The sequence below is a fragment of the Rhea americana genome, unplaced genomic scaffold (genome assembly GCF_003343005.1).
Source record: "Rhea americana isolate MKP2758 unplaced genomic scaffold, rheAme1 scaffold_38, whole genome shotgun sequence".
Taxonomy (NCBI): Eukaryota; Metazoa; Chordata; class Aves; order Rheiformes; family Rheidae; genus Rhea; species Rhea americana.
Genome location: NW_028186512.1, coordinates 1,742,396 through 1,760,499, shown reverse-complemented (window position 1 = coordinate 1,760,499; position 18,104 = coordinate 1,742,396). Strand labels below are relative to the sequence as shown.

The 18,104-nt window shown below is 37.7% G+C and overlaps 1 protein-coding gene across 2 annotated transcripts in view; it reads left to right on the top strand.

The window, feature by feature from the left end:
- The window catches only part of ARHGAP10 (Rho GTPase activating protein 10), a 148,698-nt gene that overhangs the window by 62,845 nt on the left and 67,749 nt on the right, over nucleotides 1-18,104 (top strand). For both annotated transcript variants that reach the window (XM_085313179.1, XM_085313178.1), the window contains exons 8-13: nucleotides 4,794-4,923; nucleotides 6,200-6,306; nucleotides 7,635-7,729; nucleotides 11,251-11,332; nucleotides 12,554-12,596; nucleotides 13,869-13,934. In XM_085313179.1, the coding sequence (XP_085169305.1) occupies nucleotides 4,794-4,923; nucleotides 6,200-6,306; nucleotides 7,635-7,729; nucleotides 11,251-11,332; nucleotides 12,554-12,596; nucleotides 13,869-13,934 (523 nt within the window). The remainder of the gene's footprint in view (nucleotides 1-4,793; nucleotides 4,924-6,199; nucleotides 6,307-7,634; nucleotides 7,730-11,250; nucleotides 11,333-12,553; nucleotides 12,597-13,868; nucleotides 13,935-18,104) is intronic.

Genomic DNA, 18,104 nt, shown 5'->3' with positions numbered 1-18,104 from the left:
TTAAGAACGCAAACTAATCTCAGCATCTGCAGTTTCAATTGACTAAAATTGGGGCACAAATTACAGTGTGCCCCAAGAAATTCAGAAGAGATTGAGCACTACAGCTGAAATTTTATGAACAGATAGGAAGGATGGCCTGGGATACTCTGGAGAAAGGAGGCAAGACTTAACCATATGAGGTAAGAGGAGAATTAAAGAAAATGTGTGAAAAGACCATGAGAAGAAATGACATGTTATCTGCATTGTTGAAGATGGACAAAGAATTACAAAGGGGAAGCGAACTTGAACTTGGCTATGGCACAGCTGAGCTGCTGGCAGGATACTGGATGGACACATTAGAAATAGAAAGGTGCAAGAGTCAGTAGAGAGGAACTGTCAGGTTAAGGAGAGTGACTGCCCACGGATACTGAGGGAGCTGGTGGATGTTGTTGCCAGGCCACTCTCCATCGTCTTTGAAAAGTCATGGAGAACTGGAGAGGTGCCTGAGGACTGGAATAAAGCCAGTGTCACTCCAGTCTTCAAAAAGGGCAAGAAGGAGGACCCAGGCAACTATAGGCCTGTCAGCCTCACTTCCGTCCCTGGAAAGGTGATGGAACAGCTCATCCTGGATGTCATCTCCAGGCATATGGAGGAAAAGAAGGTGATCAGGAGTAGCCAGCATGGATTCACCAAGGGAAAATCCTGCTTAACCGATCTGCTAGCCTTCTCTGATGGAATGACTGACTGGGTAGATGAGGGGAGAGCAGTGGACATTGTGTACCTGGACTTCAGCAAGGCTTTGGACACCATCTCCCGTAACATCCTCCTAGATAAGCTCAGGAAGTGTGGGYTAGATAAGTGGACAGTGAGGTGGATTGAGAACTGGCTGAAAGGCAGAGCTCAGAGGGTCGTCGTCAGTGGCATGGAGTCCAATTGGAGGCCTGTGGCTAGTGGCGTCCCCCAGGGCTCAGTACTGGGTCCCGTCCTGTTCARCTTCTTCATCAATGACCTGGATGAGGGGGCAGAGTGCCTCCTCAGCAAGTTTGCTGATGATACCAAGCTGGGAGGAGTGGCTGATACAGCTGAGGGCTGTGCTGCCAKTCAGAGAGACCTGGACAGGCTGGAGAGCTGGGTGGAGAGGAACCTCCTGAGGTCCAACAAGGGCAAGTGCAGAGTCCTGCACCTAGGGAGAAATAACCCTAGGCACCAGTAAAGGCTGGGGGCTGACCTTCTGGAGAGCAGCTCTGCAGAGAAGGACCTGGGAGTGCTGGTGGATGACAAGTTGACCATGAGCCAACAATGTGCCCTTGTGGCCAAGAAGGCSAATGGTCTCCTGGGGTGCACTGGGAAGAGTGTTGCCAGCAGGTCAAGGGAGGTGATCTTGCCCCTCCACTCAGCCCTGGTGAGGCCTCATCTCGAGTCTTGTGCCCAGTTCTGGGCTCCGCAGTACAAGAGAGATATGGAGCTACTGGAGAGAGTCCAGTGTAGGGCTATGAGGATGATCAGAGGGCTGGAGCACCTGCCCCATGAGGAACGGCTGCGAGAGCTGGGCCTCTTCAGCCTGGGGAAGAGAAGCCTGAGGGGGGATCTTATCAATGTGGACAAGTACCTGAAGGGAGGGTGTCAAGGGGATGGGGACAAACTCTTTTCAGTTGTCCCATGGGACAGGACAAGAGGCAATGGGCAGAAATCGAACCATAGGAAGTTCTGCCTGACCGTGAGGGGGAATTTCTTCCCTGTGAGAGTGACGGAGCACTGGACCAGGTTGCCCAGAGAGGTGGTGGAGTCTCCTTCTCTGGAGATCTTCRAGGCCYKCCTGGCTGCAACCCTGTCTAACATGCTGTGGGTGACCCTGCATGAGCAGGGAGGTTGGACTAGATGATCTCCAGAGGTCCCTTCCAACCTTACTGATTCTGTGATTGTATGATTTGCAAGTTGCCAGCATAGCTGTATTCATTTGTAGTCATTCCTTTGAATTCAATTAAAAGGACTAATTGCACTCGAATTTGTGTAAGAGGAGCCGATCAAGCAGACTTCGATTTTTTGTCTATACTGGAAACTTGGCCCCTGAAATTTTCTCACTTTTTTACATGTTTGGAGGCAACAGGATGGTGAGACTTCTGAATGCCAGTTTCTTTCAAACAGATCTAAACTTAATAGTACCCACAATATAGGTGGCTGTGCTTTTTTGCACTAGTGTTACAGTTTCTCAGAAAAAGCTAAATTATTGGTAATGCACTGATAATGTGAAACTTTAAGAAAGCTTATTAAAAAAAAAAAAGTTCCCTACCTTGCTTACTGTCCCAAAAGAAAAATGCCTATTTGTAGTCTTCCATGAATGCACATGTTGACCTATAACAGCCACTCCAAAAGCTTTCAGCTCCAATGTCTCCTGCCTTTTCTGTGTTAGTGTTGGGTTACTCAGGCCTGTCACATCCCTTATCTTCCTGTCCTCTCTGTCTTTCTTTTCGTTCAGGTTCTCTTTATAGTAAGAATTACACTCCTGATTTCCTCTCCACTGTCTTCTTCCCTTCCCCCTCAAAAATACAGAAAAATAGAAAACTCAAGCTCCAGTATATCTGAAAACAATCTGATTCACTTGTCAAAATCCTGCATCTCCAGCTAGATTTCCCCCCCCCCCGCCCCACACACACACACACTTTCCCTCAGCCCTTGCTTGCTAAGTGTTACCTGGGCTTTTTAATCATGCTCTTTGGCTCCCAACACTATACAGAAATCCCTGCAGCTTTGACCATATTTTCTTGCATTTCAAGCAAATCTGAGCTCCTCTCAGAAGAGGAGGCACAGCCATGGTAGAGCAACTGTGGTAGACTCTTGGATAAGCTAGGCTTTGTCTCAGTGCAAAAGGAGGTAAGAAAATGGTGAAGCAACATCCCTTTCCTGCCAGTTAGCCAGCCACTCTAGATGGAGGTGCAAAATCACCACTGACCTGAGGTGTTGTTCTTGATCCCACTTGCTTCATATATTCAGGGCTCTTGGGTAAACTCAGTGTTTTCTGTGTGGCTGTCAGATGGGAGGAGACTTTGAAGGCGTGATGATGAAAGACAGACTAGGCAAAGGGAGTGGGTTGAGAGGTAGCATCTGGATTTTTTTTGAGGTTTCTGGAGCCTACAGTGTTCCCCCCACCTTTCCCAGGATGCCTTTCACATACCTGTGTTTGGACATGCTGCACAGCTAATACAAACAAAGGTCCCAGCATTCTCGTTTGAAAGCATCTAAGCCAGGAGTGATCAGCAATCAGACTGGAAGGTTTAGGTATTAGCAGTCTGTCTCTAGCAATTTTAGTATTTATCCTGGGTGCCGAGTATAATTTTTAATGCAGCTCTTCTAGGGAGTTATGAAAAGGAGCTTTGAAAATAGTTTGCAGCCTTGGAAATCAGTTTATGTAGGAGATCTAACTCCTAAATTTGGAAGCAGATGCGACCTGAGATTGAGAAGATTGATGTGGGAGGGTTGAGAGCAGTTGTTTTGCCTGAGGTTAAGAAGGCGAAGAATATCATCAGCTTTCCTGTCTAAAACATATGGGAATGGGCTACTCTGACCAGCTTGCTTGGATTGTGTTTGTGCTCATGAATAAACTCCTTCCAAGCATAAATCTGGAATTTGCATGTACAGATGGCTAGCCAGGCACATACTGTTAGCTGTCTGTGTACAAGAATGGATACGTGTTTATGTTCATGATATATTTGTCTGTGTACGCAACTGCATGCTTTTCCTGAAAAAATTGAACTGAGGCACCATTTGCAGAAGCTGGTCCATTTTCAGAAAAATTAAGATGCTTTTAGAAAGTGTTAAGATGTACAAGCATGCAATTAGAAGTACATACTTTCCTCAAAATACTTGTACTAACTAGGGGAACTACCAACCTGGAATTTTAATATATCTTTTCAGTTTGTGCAGTTTGGGTAAGAAGATATGTGGGAAAAAATAGCCATTAACATTTTTTTTATTAGCTTGTTGGCTAACTGCCAGTGTTTTTCAAACCAGAGAGTTTCTTATTTGAGGTGTGAATGGTTCTTGTAATCTATTTTTTATTTTAGTCCCATTGTATAGCATATAGACAGATACTTTCTGATTGTTCTTACTAATATTCTAATAAATATTTCTCTTGCTACTACTGCTGCTTACAAACTTCAAGGACTGAGTGGCATCCAGGAATAATAATCAACTGGACTTTGATGCTTCTTTTTTCTTTAAATGCACACCACACTTTTATTTATTTATATATATATATATATATATATATGTATATATACACACACACTTCTGCATTTGTGTAACCAAAATATTTGGCGTATGAAGTCTCAACGTGCATAAATTGTTGATGACCTTTTTCATGTCATGTTGATGACATTTTTCTTAATAAAAATAGAAAATCTTTGCTTTTCTGATGAACAATAAGAATCTCACAAATTAAGACAAGGTCTATAAGAACATCTATAGTAATATTTTTCTTAGGAAGCTGGAATATTCAAATCCAAACTCATTTTTGAATTAACTATTTTCTTTCTTCTTTCTGGACAGGCCAACACATTGTTTTAGAAATCTACTCTGACCCTCTTTATATGCTTTTCACAGTTAGAGTAGCTAATTTCTAAAATACACTTTAATTTTGAAGAACATTAGAAAACTTGAAGACCAAAGATGTATGGAAATTTTGTKCTGGCCATCCTAAAATGATCCTAACCATGTTCTCATTTCATAAATAATTCTTTATAATAACGCCTATCTGCCAGGAAGGGTCAGCTTCTCTTCCACACCCTCTGCTAACAGGCTTTGCCATCTTTTTTTAGACCAGAAATCGTTTTGAAGGAACAAGGTCAGAGGTAGAGGAACTCATGAACAAGATCAGAAGGAATCCTCAGGAACATAAAAGAGTAAATCACTTCACAATGGAAGGATATCTTTATGTACAGGAAAAAAGTAAGATGCATTTTTGTATTCTGGTGGTGTCCATAGTGTGCATGCAGGGAAGTCATATTTCTACAGGTAGCATGAAGATGCAAGGAAYGTACAGTTTGTTAAACAGTTGTCTGAACAAATATTTGAACTGTCTAAGGGCAGCATTACCTTAGTTTGTAAAAAGAGTATGGTACTAAAAGTGTGACAGCTCTAAGCAAAAGTAAATAAATTCAAGAAAGTATTATTTAATTGAAGGATGTATTTAATATTACTTTTAATAATRTCCTAATGACCTCCCCTAGAGTTGTCAAATGCTTGTTGTCAAACAGCAACACTAGTTGTCAAACTAGTCTCTAAAAATTGGGTTAGTTTAGTGTGTCATTTCCTTAATTCAGTGATGTGCTTTCATTACTTGCTTAAGATTATAGGGTCAGATAAACGAGGCTGTAGACAGTGTCAAAAATCTTGCTGTGAAGATGTATGTCACACAAATTGTATCACATCAATACTGCAAACAATTACAAATCCTTCTCATTATATTAGAAAGGCCAAATAAGATACAGAGCTCTTACTTCTCAAAAAATGACTGTAGACTCAACTTCTTTTGTTATTTATAACAACCATTTTACATAAATCATGTTTCTTAAATGTATGCCCTTATCAAAGGTTTATTTGCTTATTCTGATGATAGATTTTACTTTATGATGCTTGATTATTGTACAATTGACTTGTGCTGTGTAGGTAAGGAGTTCTGTAAAACGTCTCGTGAATGTTTTTGATGGGATCAACTATTGTTGCACTTTTCAGAAATAAGTTTTGAAAGAACTAGCAGTGGCAATAAGAAATTTTTCAGTGAGCTCAGTTCACTGTTCTTGCACGTGCAATCATCTGAACTTTAAAATCAGCTGAAATGATTCAAAGAGGAGTCAGGTTTACCTGAAATGGAGAGCAACTAAAGCAAGTGGAGCAGTGAGACCATTCCTCATAGGAGCAGTGAAATCTCTGTCAGTTTAAGCCACTCATGAAGGGTTCCCAGATGCTCTGTAACACAGAGCTCTTTCCATTTGATTTTAAGCATGAATGTGAAACATTGCTTATATCAGTTTTTAGAATAATTAGACAAAGGTTACCATTTTACTTTGTATAATGTTCGTAAATTATATCTTTATTTCAAATATTGCATTCTTAGGAATTTTGGGAATTAAATGAGACTCAAAGTGTCATTTTGGAAAGTAAGTGAAGGAAATGCACAAAATGGCAATAATACATGTTAGTTAATACTTCCATTTTTTTATAGGGCCTGCTCCCTTTGGCTCTAGTTGGGTGAAGCATTATTGCACGTATAGGAAAGAGACAAAGAAATTCACGATGATCCCATTTGAACACAGGTCAGGAGGGAAAGTTGTAAGTATATTTTTATATTCTGCTCTTATGCATGCCATGCATCTAAACGAGAGGATGTATCAGATAAGATACATCAGATTTCTTCCTATTATATACCCCTTTCTTCTTTGTTCGTGCAGTTCAGTCTGCCATCTAAGGATGTTAAATTAAAGTGATGGAACAGGTTAACAGAAAAGAATTCTGCAGACTTTTCAGTTGCTTTCTTTGAGAAGACCAGAGGACATCTGGTAGCCAACATACACTTTTTCACCATTTAGAATCTAATTTATCCATGAGGTGTTTAACTTGTTAAAGTATAAATCAAGAAAAYATGACAAATTTAGAAGTTTCTTTCTTATCCTCGCTAGTCAGATTTTTGTTCCAAGACTGGTAGATGTAAGTGCTATAAGAGGTACTGGAAAAGAGGATTTTAAGGGGAATATAATTTAAACTGAAAACTGAATATAATTTCTGATATCTTCAATGCCATCTAAATAGTCAAGATTTAACACTCTGGTCATTGAATGCTTTTAATTCCAGTTGAAATAATTGGGATTTTTAATTCCAGTTGAAATAATTGGGAGTTGTGGGCATTTGGCACCTTCAAAGATGGAGCTCTGGTGGATGCATTAATATGGATGAAATGCATTTTGTTGCAAGGAAAAAAAGATATCCAAAGCTGGAAATTATGCTTGAGACAATATTCTTGTAAAGGCAGCACCTTGTCCTATCTTCAAATTTGGTTAGAACATTACATTGTTGCGATTTTGTCTGGGTATTATATCCCATTAGTGGAAGTAGAAGGGAGATGGCTTTCATCATTTTGAGGGCTGCATGTGTATGTATGTATGTATTTAATTTGCAAATATATTGAATTTGGAAAAGTCTTTTAAAAGCTTTAGAGAACATGCCGTACTGAAAATTAGTGGCGTGATTAAGGAATTAATCATTTCCATACTTTTATGAATTTTGTCTCCTAATTTACTCTAATTGTAATAAGCCATTTTAGGTAATATGGTATCTATGTACATGTTTGGCATTCTGAAACACTATTGTGAAGTCATTTCTTCTGTATTAGATGATCTCCCATTTTGAAACCCACAGTGTAATTTCCCCTTTAGTGAAAACCTGTGTCTGGAGATGTTGCATAAGACCAAAACTAATTAAAATGCACAATTAATTCGGACTGATACTGCTCATGCAACTATGAGTGAATTCTATTACCTGTGTCAGTTTTTAGCGTAGCTTTTGCCATTATTTTAATGTAGAGTTATCTTACTCAGTTTATATTACTGTTTTACTGAAGCTTTCAATTAGTGTTTCAAACATAAAAACTTTTCTTTTTGCAGGGTGATGAGGAACTCTTCATCCTTACATACTGTACCAAAAGAAATATAGACACTATAGACAGGCGATTCTGTTTTGACATAGAAGCTTCAGACAGGTAAACTGGTGAAATGCACTAGAAAGGACCCTGAATAAGTATTGCTAGAGCTTTGTTGCTGTGTGTGTGTTTAGTTTGTTGGGCTTTGTTACCCCTTTTTAGGGGCTTGGGAGGGTGGCACAGGGTGGGGCTTTTCCATAGTGTCTTTAAGTCTGCCAATGTGAAGTAGTCACCTGAGGAGTAGCCAAACACAGTCATGGCTCACTGGGTTTTACATCACTTATGTGTAGCAGAAGCAGTGAGGATCTGCACTGAAATGTACACATTGACTGAAGTGTCACAGAGAAGAAAAGCATAAAAGAAATACATAGTAGAGTTTTTAGATATTGTGGTTTTAGAGATAATATTATGAATGACTGTTACCATAGTGAGGAAATGTGTCTTTCTTTGACATGAAGTACCTATAGATGTAGTGGAAGACTACAGTCACAGTGGATAATTCATTCAGTCATGACCATATCATATTATGAATATTTTTCCAAGATGTCATGTTTCTGAGGATTCATGGTGCATCCTCACATTTGAAAATAAGATCATTGGGATTTTGAAGCTTTTTGTGGCTGTTGTAATAGTCTAATTCATCTTGAATATTGCTACCGCTTCCTCTGCTATTTGAAACACTGCTGTTCTGTTACTTCATTTCTAAAGATAGAAATTCCTACTTATTTTGCTAAAATATGATAAAAAATAACACTTACCTGCATTGTAGTCTTCCTTCATTATAAAGGAGAGTGAATCCAGCTTTATAGGGCACTACAATTAAATACGGCTGTGATCAGTCCATGTTCTTCTGGTCAGTAGATTATATCTGCACAGGAGAGGAGTGTATCTATTTTAAATACCACCTAGAATGATATTTTACCATTTTACGTTCTGAAATGCTCATGTTTTGTTTACTAGCGCTCCTCATTATATACATGATGGTCAAATGAAACTAACTTTTGATGCATTACATTGATACATGATAGAATATGCTGGGGAGGGGATTTGTGTCAATGAGCATTTTTCAGTAATGTTCCCAGTAGTCAATTTAATTTAGTGACAAACTTGGAATTTCTGTCGTTACTGGTAAGAAATCAATGAACAAGAAAGGAATTTATAATACCATGCAGGGCCCAAAGAATTTTTTGTCTTTTATTTCTAGCTTTCTCTACAACTGAGTATAGTTTAAAATTTTTGAGAAATCCGAAGCTCTGAGAAGTTGTAACTGAAAAATAAGGAGTGATTTTTAAAAATGCTGCTTTGATTTTTACTGCTTCTTTCATTGTCATCCCAGTATCTGTTTCTGTCATCTGGCAACAATATACTGCCTAATCATATAGAGAACTGTTTTTTTTCTTGTTAAGTTGGCAAAATGTTTCTGAGCTTTTGAATTCACCCATTTTCAGCTGTTAGTTTTTAACAATGATGTTTCGTCCTGACCCCTACCAACTAATGACATTCTAATTTGTCATCTTTTATTTTTTGTTTGTTTTTAATCAAATTCATAGTGCAGTTTGCTTTAAATATGATGTGACCAATGCTACTGTGTCCCCTCCCCCCCCACACCATGATTACTAGTTTTCTGAAGATACACAGCTCTACTTTGTCTGTGATAAAGATCATATGTATAGTCTTAGGTCAAAGCGTGGGGKTTTGTATGTTGCAATGTGTTAGAAGGAAGGACAATTGTAGAACTTTAGAAAGGGCTTTTCAATAGTAAACACTGAATCCTGTCAGTGACTTGAGCACAGTTTGGATCTGTTAGTTAACTTTTTACAGATTTTTATGTTAAAAAGAAAATTGAGATGATTGTTCCACTTCCTTTAAATCCTGATGTTTATGACTGTAAGCTCTGAGGATGCCAACAGCTTGGCTCAATCTCGGGAAAATACATGCTATTTCTTTCTGTTTCTAGTATTCTGTCATGTTAACTGGAAGTAAATGTAGAAAAAAAATAAATCTTAGAGACAGAAAAGATCTTTTTTAGTAAGAAAAAGGCTTTCTATAGAGCATTATAATTTTGAAATACTATTTAGATTTTATTTTAACAATAAGAAGAAGAAGGGAGGAGGGCTTTGTATCTTTTAACTTTAATTTGATGAGTGATAAATAATGTCTTCTATAGCCTAGACTGAGTATGACCTAATGCTTTCAGGAGATAATCTTTGATACTTTGAGTTTTACGATTTTACCAAAAAAAGTCACAAAAGTGACTTGTTTAGTTTTAGTTTTAACTACTGTAAAGAATCAAATGAGAAAAAGCCATACCAATGTGTGGGGTATTTTTATTAATTCAGCTAATTATGTAGGATATTTTTCTCTTCAGAGTGATTATGTTTGTATAGTCATGATGGTTGCAGCTCAGCACTACTAACTGACCAATTTGTACTAAAAAAACTTGTAGGTCTTCAGAAGTTGCTTTCCTTACTGTTTTTGTTAATAGCAGTATTCAAGCATGTTGAGTCATAAAGGTTTTTAGTTGCAGAAATTAAGGGAAGTTCACAGGCAAGGCTTTCCCCACCCCCTGTAAGAGCTAAATGTCTATCATTGAGAGTATTAGAGTATTACATTTTCATGGTTTAGTAATCTCATTTTAATCAAAAAGGAACTACCTGCTTGATTAGTGCCATTTCCCAACACTGTGTTTGGTTTAGTCCAGTTTAGTTTGGACTGAGAAAGACTGTGTCACTTTTCTAAGCTCTGAAGCTAGGAACTTTCATTTGAAGATTGACTCATAGATTATGTCTATTATGCCTTGTCTTCCCATGTCATCTGAAAAGAGGTTTTGAGCAAAAGAGATTTGTATCTGTGAAGTTCTATGCTACCATTAAATTGAATGGCTAGATAAAATTTAGGGAGAGGTGAGAATGAACTAAAAATGTCTCTGTAAAAATATGAACATAATGTGTATTCTGTTACAGTTTGGAAGCGGACAAGGGATTTGCACTGGTTTTCTCTATGCTCTTGCTTTTAGATAAGATTTTTTCCTCACAACTAGTTTGCTGCTTGAAGATAGAAACTGAGAGAATTAAAGCACAACATTCTCTCTACCCTCCATATCTGTCTCATATTAAATCTGTCTTTAATGAGATTTAMATGTTTGTTAAAAGTATTGGCAGGCTGGATAGAATGATTTATTTTTAATTGGCAGGAAACTAATTACCCGAATAACCTGTTTGCTTTTAACTTTCCTTGCTTTGTATACTATGCTGAACCACAGAATTACTCTTTTTTTTTTCATTTCCTATTACACAAATACAAAAGTAGATTTATGCTAATCTCTATTCACTAATCCCTACACCCTGCAGTTGCCCATCCTTTCTCGTTAAGAAAGTTGTAATAGGGGACTTTCATAGTGAGGTACTGCATTAAGACTTATTTTTTTTAATATAAAATATTTACTGAAAAACTGTAATCATTTTTTGCCACTACTTGAAAGCTAAAGACTATACATAAAATAATTTGGAAATAGAATTTGACAAGACAATGTTTTTGTCACTTATAAATGCAGTTGCTCTGTGTGGTTGGTATTCTTGTAGGCCTGGTATTCCTGTGACTATGCAGGCCTTTTCTGAGGAAGACAGGAAACTGTGGATGGAAGCCTTGGATGGAAAGGAAGCTGTAAGCTGTGATTTTTTTTTTTTTTATGTTCATTAATAGTGTAATGGCGACATTTCTCCCACCCTCTTCCAAATCGCACTTATACTTTAATAACTGGGTTTATGTAGTTCCCAAAACAGTGGATTTAACAAATAATAAAATTGGAATAAAACTCAGGATAGATTTTTTTGTTAATGCTGATATGAGGTATTTTTCATTATAATGACAAGTGTAGATTGAATAAATGTTTACCGCCACAATGATGATATGGGTACTCTATGATACATGTAATATAGATATGTTCTCTTAGCCCTATGCTGATATACTGCATTCCAGTGACTTTCATGAGTTAGTTATGTAGTATTATTTCCTTAAAACTAGATTATAAAATCTGGTTCATTGGGGTTTAGGCTGTGATTGAGTTTGCTTCATTTGTGTTTTATATCAAGAAGTGAGTTGGAACTGCAGAATTAGAACACAACAGTGGGTTATTCCTACCACTGTAAATATTATATTAGTCCTGCAGACCAAAAATAGTGTGATTTTCCAGTTAGTGACAAAAATATTTCTCATTCACAACAGTTGGGGGATTTTAACTGTAGGTTCTCGTGACATCTTGTCACAAAAGTGTTTTTAATCTGCAGAGGTGTGTATTGGCTGGCTTGGGCTGGACTCCTCAGTTGGGTTAAAACTTCTAGGACTGCCAAACAGTGACATAACTCCCATGATGCATTAAAGCAGTTCACAGTGATTTCAGTGAGCTATTGGAAATTAGCCAGCAGAACAACATAAGATCATGAAGCACTTAAATCACAACTGATTTTAGAAGCTATAGCTAGGGTTGTTTTGCTCCCGGAGGAACTATATTTACTGAGAATTTTTGAAGAATTTCATTCCATATTAAAAAAATATGTTTTTGGTTTCCTGTTACAGAAATAAAAAAATAGATGCTTATCTGTGTTCACTAATCCCTACATTTTGAAGTTGTTCATCTTTGCTCCTTATGAAGGTTATAATAGGGTACTTTTGTAATAAAGTACTGCATTAGGTACCTTCCCCCCAGACCTCTTTTGAGGGGGGGCGGGGGTTTTCTTTGGGCTGTTACAGTTCCTGAGAGGCAATATGTTCTAGTTATAAGCAGCTGTAGTCCTGCCTATTTGGCATTAAGAAAAGAAGTGTCTTGCTTCTGATTTCATAAAATGCTTAAGAAAAATTTAAATCTTTTTATTCTTTTTCTGTTAGTTGTTCATCAATTCGAATAGAGCAAATGCAAAACAGGAAGGAAGTAAGTATTTAAAGAAGTATTAAAGATAATTATTGTAACGTTTTACAGTTGAGAAATGCAAAGGTGGAAATATTTCTACGAATCCAGCATAATCTAGAGTTCTGAATATACTTTGTGAATTTTGTGGTTAACAGATTTCGCAATAACACAATTCAGCACATACGCAAGAACTGTAGGACTGGACGTAAGCTAGACAAACATAATCCTATTCTTTTTGTCAACTTACTTCATGCTTGAAGTGGCTCAAAACCAGGGTTTGTTTTTAAGTGCATCACAATTTCTCAATCCAGATTATGTATACATCTGTTAGAATGCATAACAATAGGTTTAAAAGCAACCCACATATCTGAACATAAAGGTCAGTAAAAATACTGAATGCATGTATTTGAACTCTAAACCATAATAAGGAAGAAGAAGAGATGGCTTTCTTTGCTAACAGAAGAGGGCTAACCTTGTTTAAAGTATATGAGCAAAAACAGGTATTCTCCTTGAATTGTCAGGGAGTTCATGCAATCTTTTTATTGATGAATAAAGCTTGATTCTGTATTAATAGAAGTTTTCCCACAGATTTTTAGTTCAGTAGTGTCAGACCAGGTCCCCAGGAGAAGAGAGAAAAAAAAAAAAAGAAAAGCCAGATGGTTAGGGGAAGGGCAATTTTGCAACATAAGCTTTAAATGAAGTTTTGATGCGAAGAAAAAGAATAAGATAGGAACAACAAAGGAATGCTGGACTGCAGCTGCTGTCCTGTTAATGCATCTGCTTTTATGTGGTCACATCATTAACTGCTGTGAAATGATATACATATGTGCCCTGCATCTTCCATGTGGGAATTCCTTTGGCTCTGGGTAGGACTCCGTAAAAGCCCTGCTGTTGCTGATTATGTTTTTTTTCCATCGTAAGTATTTCTTTGTCACATTGGATGAACTCTCTCAGATGTTGTCATTGTTGCAGTAAATATTGTTAAACTCCATTTTGCATCTGCCAACATACATATCTAATTAGAGATGCTATTCTTTAAAGACTACTGCTGTGAGCAGATTCAGTGAAACCACTATCGCTATATTGGGCCTTTACTTGTACTAGGTAAGGTAGAGAGGGAGAAAAGAGGAATTTCTCTAGAAGATGTGATGAAGTGTGTTAACCTTCCAGACTATTTACTCAGTTTTGCCTGAGAAGTACCAGCTATATGGTTAAGTGTCTAGCCTTATTTTTCAGTAAAAGACATATTTATAACGACGTTTTAAAACTTTCCAAACTGTTTTCTTCCTGTAGGTGCACAGTTGGATAAGGTAGGGTTCACCATCATCAAGAAGTGCATCAGTGCTGTTGAAACACGAGGTAATTATCAACCCAACCAAATGCTTCTATTTGTGGAGGGTATGTGGAGCAGCTGATCCCCTCTTGAAAGAGGGCCTGTGTGATCTAGTCTCCTGTAGATCTATTGGAAAGACTTTACACTGTAGAGATTAAAGTGAACAGTGCAGAAGCTTCCTTCAGTCCCAGCCTTTCATGTACGGCTCCAAGTGTTTTCAAGAAGTGCTGAGAAGGGAGTAATAGTACCTCTCTTAACAAAGGAAGCTGGTATGCGCGCAGTACTGCCCTAGGTCTTGTAGGCAATGCCTGTACCTTAGCTTTGCTTTTGGAGAGACTGTAATTAATTTTAGTATTCCATTCATTGCTGTTGAATGAAGCTGTTCTGTCTTGCCACTGAAGACAAAAAAGGACAGGACCTAAATAGGCAAGAGAATAAGAAAAAATACTGACATAACTGATGTGTTGTGTATCGTAGACTGTGTGCAACTGCACATTGGGTAAGACCAGCTTTTGGTGTGGCTCCCGTGTGGTCCTTGGACAGGCATGCTCAAATGTGAGGTGACCAGTCACTCTCAGAGGCTCAATGTATGGTATTACGTGGGGATTCTGCCCATTCTTTTGAAAAAGAGGAGATGAAAATGGATTATTTGTTACTGTGTATTTCTAAGTATGCAAAAGAGTCATTGAAATTTTTTGGTGTGAATTTTTGGCTTTCTCCTGAATTGTTGACCTTCTTACTGCTGAAGGGGAGGTTTATGGTTGTCTAAGAGTTGTTGCTCATGACTTAGCATTGCACAGGGCAGAATATTACCATTTTTCTTTGTCTCATGATCCAGCTTAATGGCTAGATGGAATAAAGGTTGGCCACATTTGCTGTTAATGCAGAGTCTTGCTTGTTAAGCTGTGTCTTCCATCTATACGCTTGCTGTACACTATAATTAATGAGATCAAGAAACCTTTGTGGTCTTCAGAATTTAGCTTGTAAACACAAAGATGTATCTGAAATTGTTTTTCACTTTTTTTTTTTTTTTAATACATTAAAGATGTTTTTCTAGATTAGGCCATATTCTATCTGGTGTTCTCATGCTCATTCTCTTCTGAATGTTTGCCTAATAAGGTTCTCCTCTCTCATAGCTTCAGTATTTCAGTTACAAACATCTATAATCTGAACATTTTGGTTGGAAAATGCTGCAAAAAAAGCTGACATCCTACAGGTGGCTTGCCTACACTACAAGCCTTGCCTAAAATGTTGAGTGGATCTTCTCTGTGGACTAGATGAGGTAGATCTTGAGAAAGTAGTGTGTAATCACGTAATGAAGGGCTAGTTTCAATCTGCGGTGAGATGATTGGTTACTTTAAGAATCACGCTTACTGTAAGGAGTATGGAATCCTCTATTAATTTGATCCATTATCAATAGGTGTGTGCAGAGAGATTTTTTCACGTAGTCTTTTTTGCCTATTTTTAATAGCCTGCAAAGAAAGTAGAACAACAAAACTATGGAAAAAAAGAATGAAGACTCTCTGCATAAAATGGTTTGGGGAAAAGTAGAGGGTGGATAAAGTCCAGTTCATCTTTTATGTCCTGATTTAGCAGCATGTAGGAAGACATAAAGTATGCGTGCGATGTCAAAACAGATGGCAAACTTGCAAGGATGGCAAGCATGTATCCCTGTAGTGGGATCTACCTTTAAGCAAACTTGCAAGAGAATCAAGGTTACCAAGGTTAACTGCAGGGTTTCCTTTCTTTGGAGATGTTCAGTATCCTTTGTTTGTAGAACTTGCAGTCAGTAGAATGCTTTGCGATAATTGCTAGCAATGAAAATGGCTTTTGTTTTTTAATTCTGTTCTAGAAAATACTTAATAAAATTTAGTATTTTAGTACTCAGTGAATAATTCTTTTCTGAGGGTTTCAGGAACAGGTTTTGGTGAGCTGTTAGCTTTARGAATTCAGCAATCTCGTCTAGCTCTGGCTCAACAGAACTTGATTCAGCAATAGCTTTCCAAGCAGTTGTTGGTGATATTCTGTTTAGTGATTCTCAATATAACATTAACTGCATTAAAAATAAAAAAGACCTATCAAACAAGACACTGACATTGTGCCTAAGACTAACTGAAGCAATCCTAAAGGATCAGTTTTTGTCCTCTGTTACACTGCAGGACTTTCTGCTGATGTGTGCTGAGCTAAACAAAGTGAAGCGCAGGAGAACATATAATTGTTTRTTTCAAGAGACTTTTACTAAAGAGTTGTATGCTGAGGAAAGCCTGCCTTTTAGGCCTGCAGAGTTTTTATCTTTACTTGCTCGTAAAGCAATTTTTACTTGATTATTTTACTTTAATGATAACAGCAAAGTTGTGCTCAGCAGAAGAAAACAGGACAGATGCCTCTTCAGAGTTTGTGCTTGTGTGCCATGTTTTTATCTCTTGTAATCATAATGGGTGTGAGGTTGGCGTGGGAGGAAAGAGAGGACAGTCTAGTGTGGGTGGAAGCTGAGAATAGTCTTGTCATGTCATAGCAGAAAAAGTCTGGTATTCAGAGAGAGAAGAGCATAACAGAGATATTGAACATAAACTTGTCAATGACTGGATAATTTTTCTCAGTTATGTTCATTTTTATAAAACTAAGAAGGAAACTATTTGCTCTGAATGAATAGAAGAATCAAAGACAGTGTCTTGGTTAAAGCATATATTGGCTTCTAATTCAGTGTTCTTTTGCATTGTCGTATAAGACTATTGACTATGATTTGCCTGATGGGAGATGCTGAGGCATCAGGGCAACATTACATTGAGCCTGCCTCTTGCATAAGGAGCACAGTTCTGGTTGGACTTGCACCCATATTTCATATTGGAGAGCACATTTTGGGATTCTGTTTTGGTTGTTCCATTATATTTACACTTCTTCACTTGGAATAATACAGCAGGGATAAAAGTTTTGGAATAATACAGCAAGGATAAAAGTTTATAGAAGTGTAAAAAACCTGTTTGCTCCAATAGTAAAGACTTTAGGTGTGTTTTTGTGCACAAGCAGTTGGTTGTACATTCTGTAAGCATGTGGTAGCTTAGCATTTGTGTGAGTAGCATTTGCCTTTATTTTAGAATTACTGTAGCTGCTAATCTGAGCTGAAGAGACAGATGGCAGCATTGAGCTGTTGTTCAGTTTTTTTTGTCAATAAGAAGTAAGATGATAAGGAGAAAGCAGATAATTTTTTCACAGAAGCAATCTGGTATTACCTTGAATTGAGACTGACATGTGTGACTGCTCCTGTATTATGGAATTTGATATCAAAAGTTACATCTGCAGGTCTATTAATATCCTGTGTTGCCACATGTATAATACTAACAACCAGGTGAACTTGCCAGCAGACGTATCTTACCTATAGTAGTGTAAACTATTGTTTTAGTTACAATATCTTAAAATTTTAAGTATATTTCACAAATTATATGCCTATGTTGGATTCTGGTATTGGAGAGCCAAACAACTTAACATCATGTATGTATGAAGAAAATTGCACTGCAGGGTTTTCCTGCTCAAAGTTGTTAATAGTGACTTGTTGAACGAGCTGTCCCAGTGCCTAAACCTGTCAACATTTTAGTCAATGGTAAGCTACTCCTTGAAAATGAGTCATCTTGTCAATTGTGTTCACTAAGTGCAAAGCTTTATCAGTCTGACAGATATTTGACTGTAACAGTGTTTTTTCAGCTTTTTAGTTTATTGCATATGATGCAGAAATCTTGTTCAGTAGTACTAAAAGTAGTGGTGAACATTACATAAAAAAACCTGATGCGTTTTGGCAAAGCATTGAAAAGCTTGCTGTTTGTACCAGAATTTTCCTGGAAACCTATAAGAAATTTCCAGTAAAAAATAATTGCCACTATCAGTCCAGATTCCTAGTGCTTCCTGATTTGGAGTAGATCAAGGACTATGTTTATTTTCTTTAGTGTTGGCCATCTTTAAGCGTTGTATGGCATGTCATCACACTGTTGTTGTTGGGGTCACTGGAAGCCTAATTTGACTAGGTTGATAACTTCATATTCTGATAAGAACAGTCTTGTGGCTATGTAACTTTTTATGGTTCGTTCTTTTGCACACAGCTGAACTGTGAGCATACTCCAGAGTTGTGCTTTTTGATGAACACGATAAAATACTGAAGGTCTGGCTTATTCTATTAATTTGAGCCAGCTCTGAGTATGACAGCT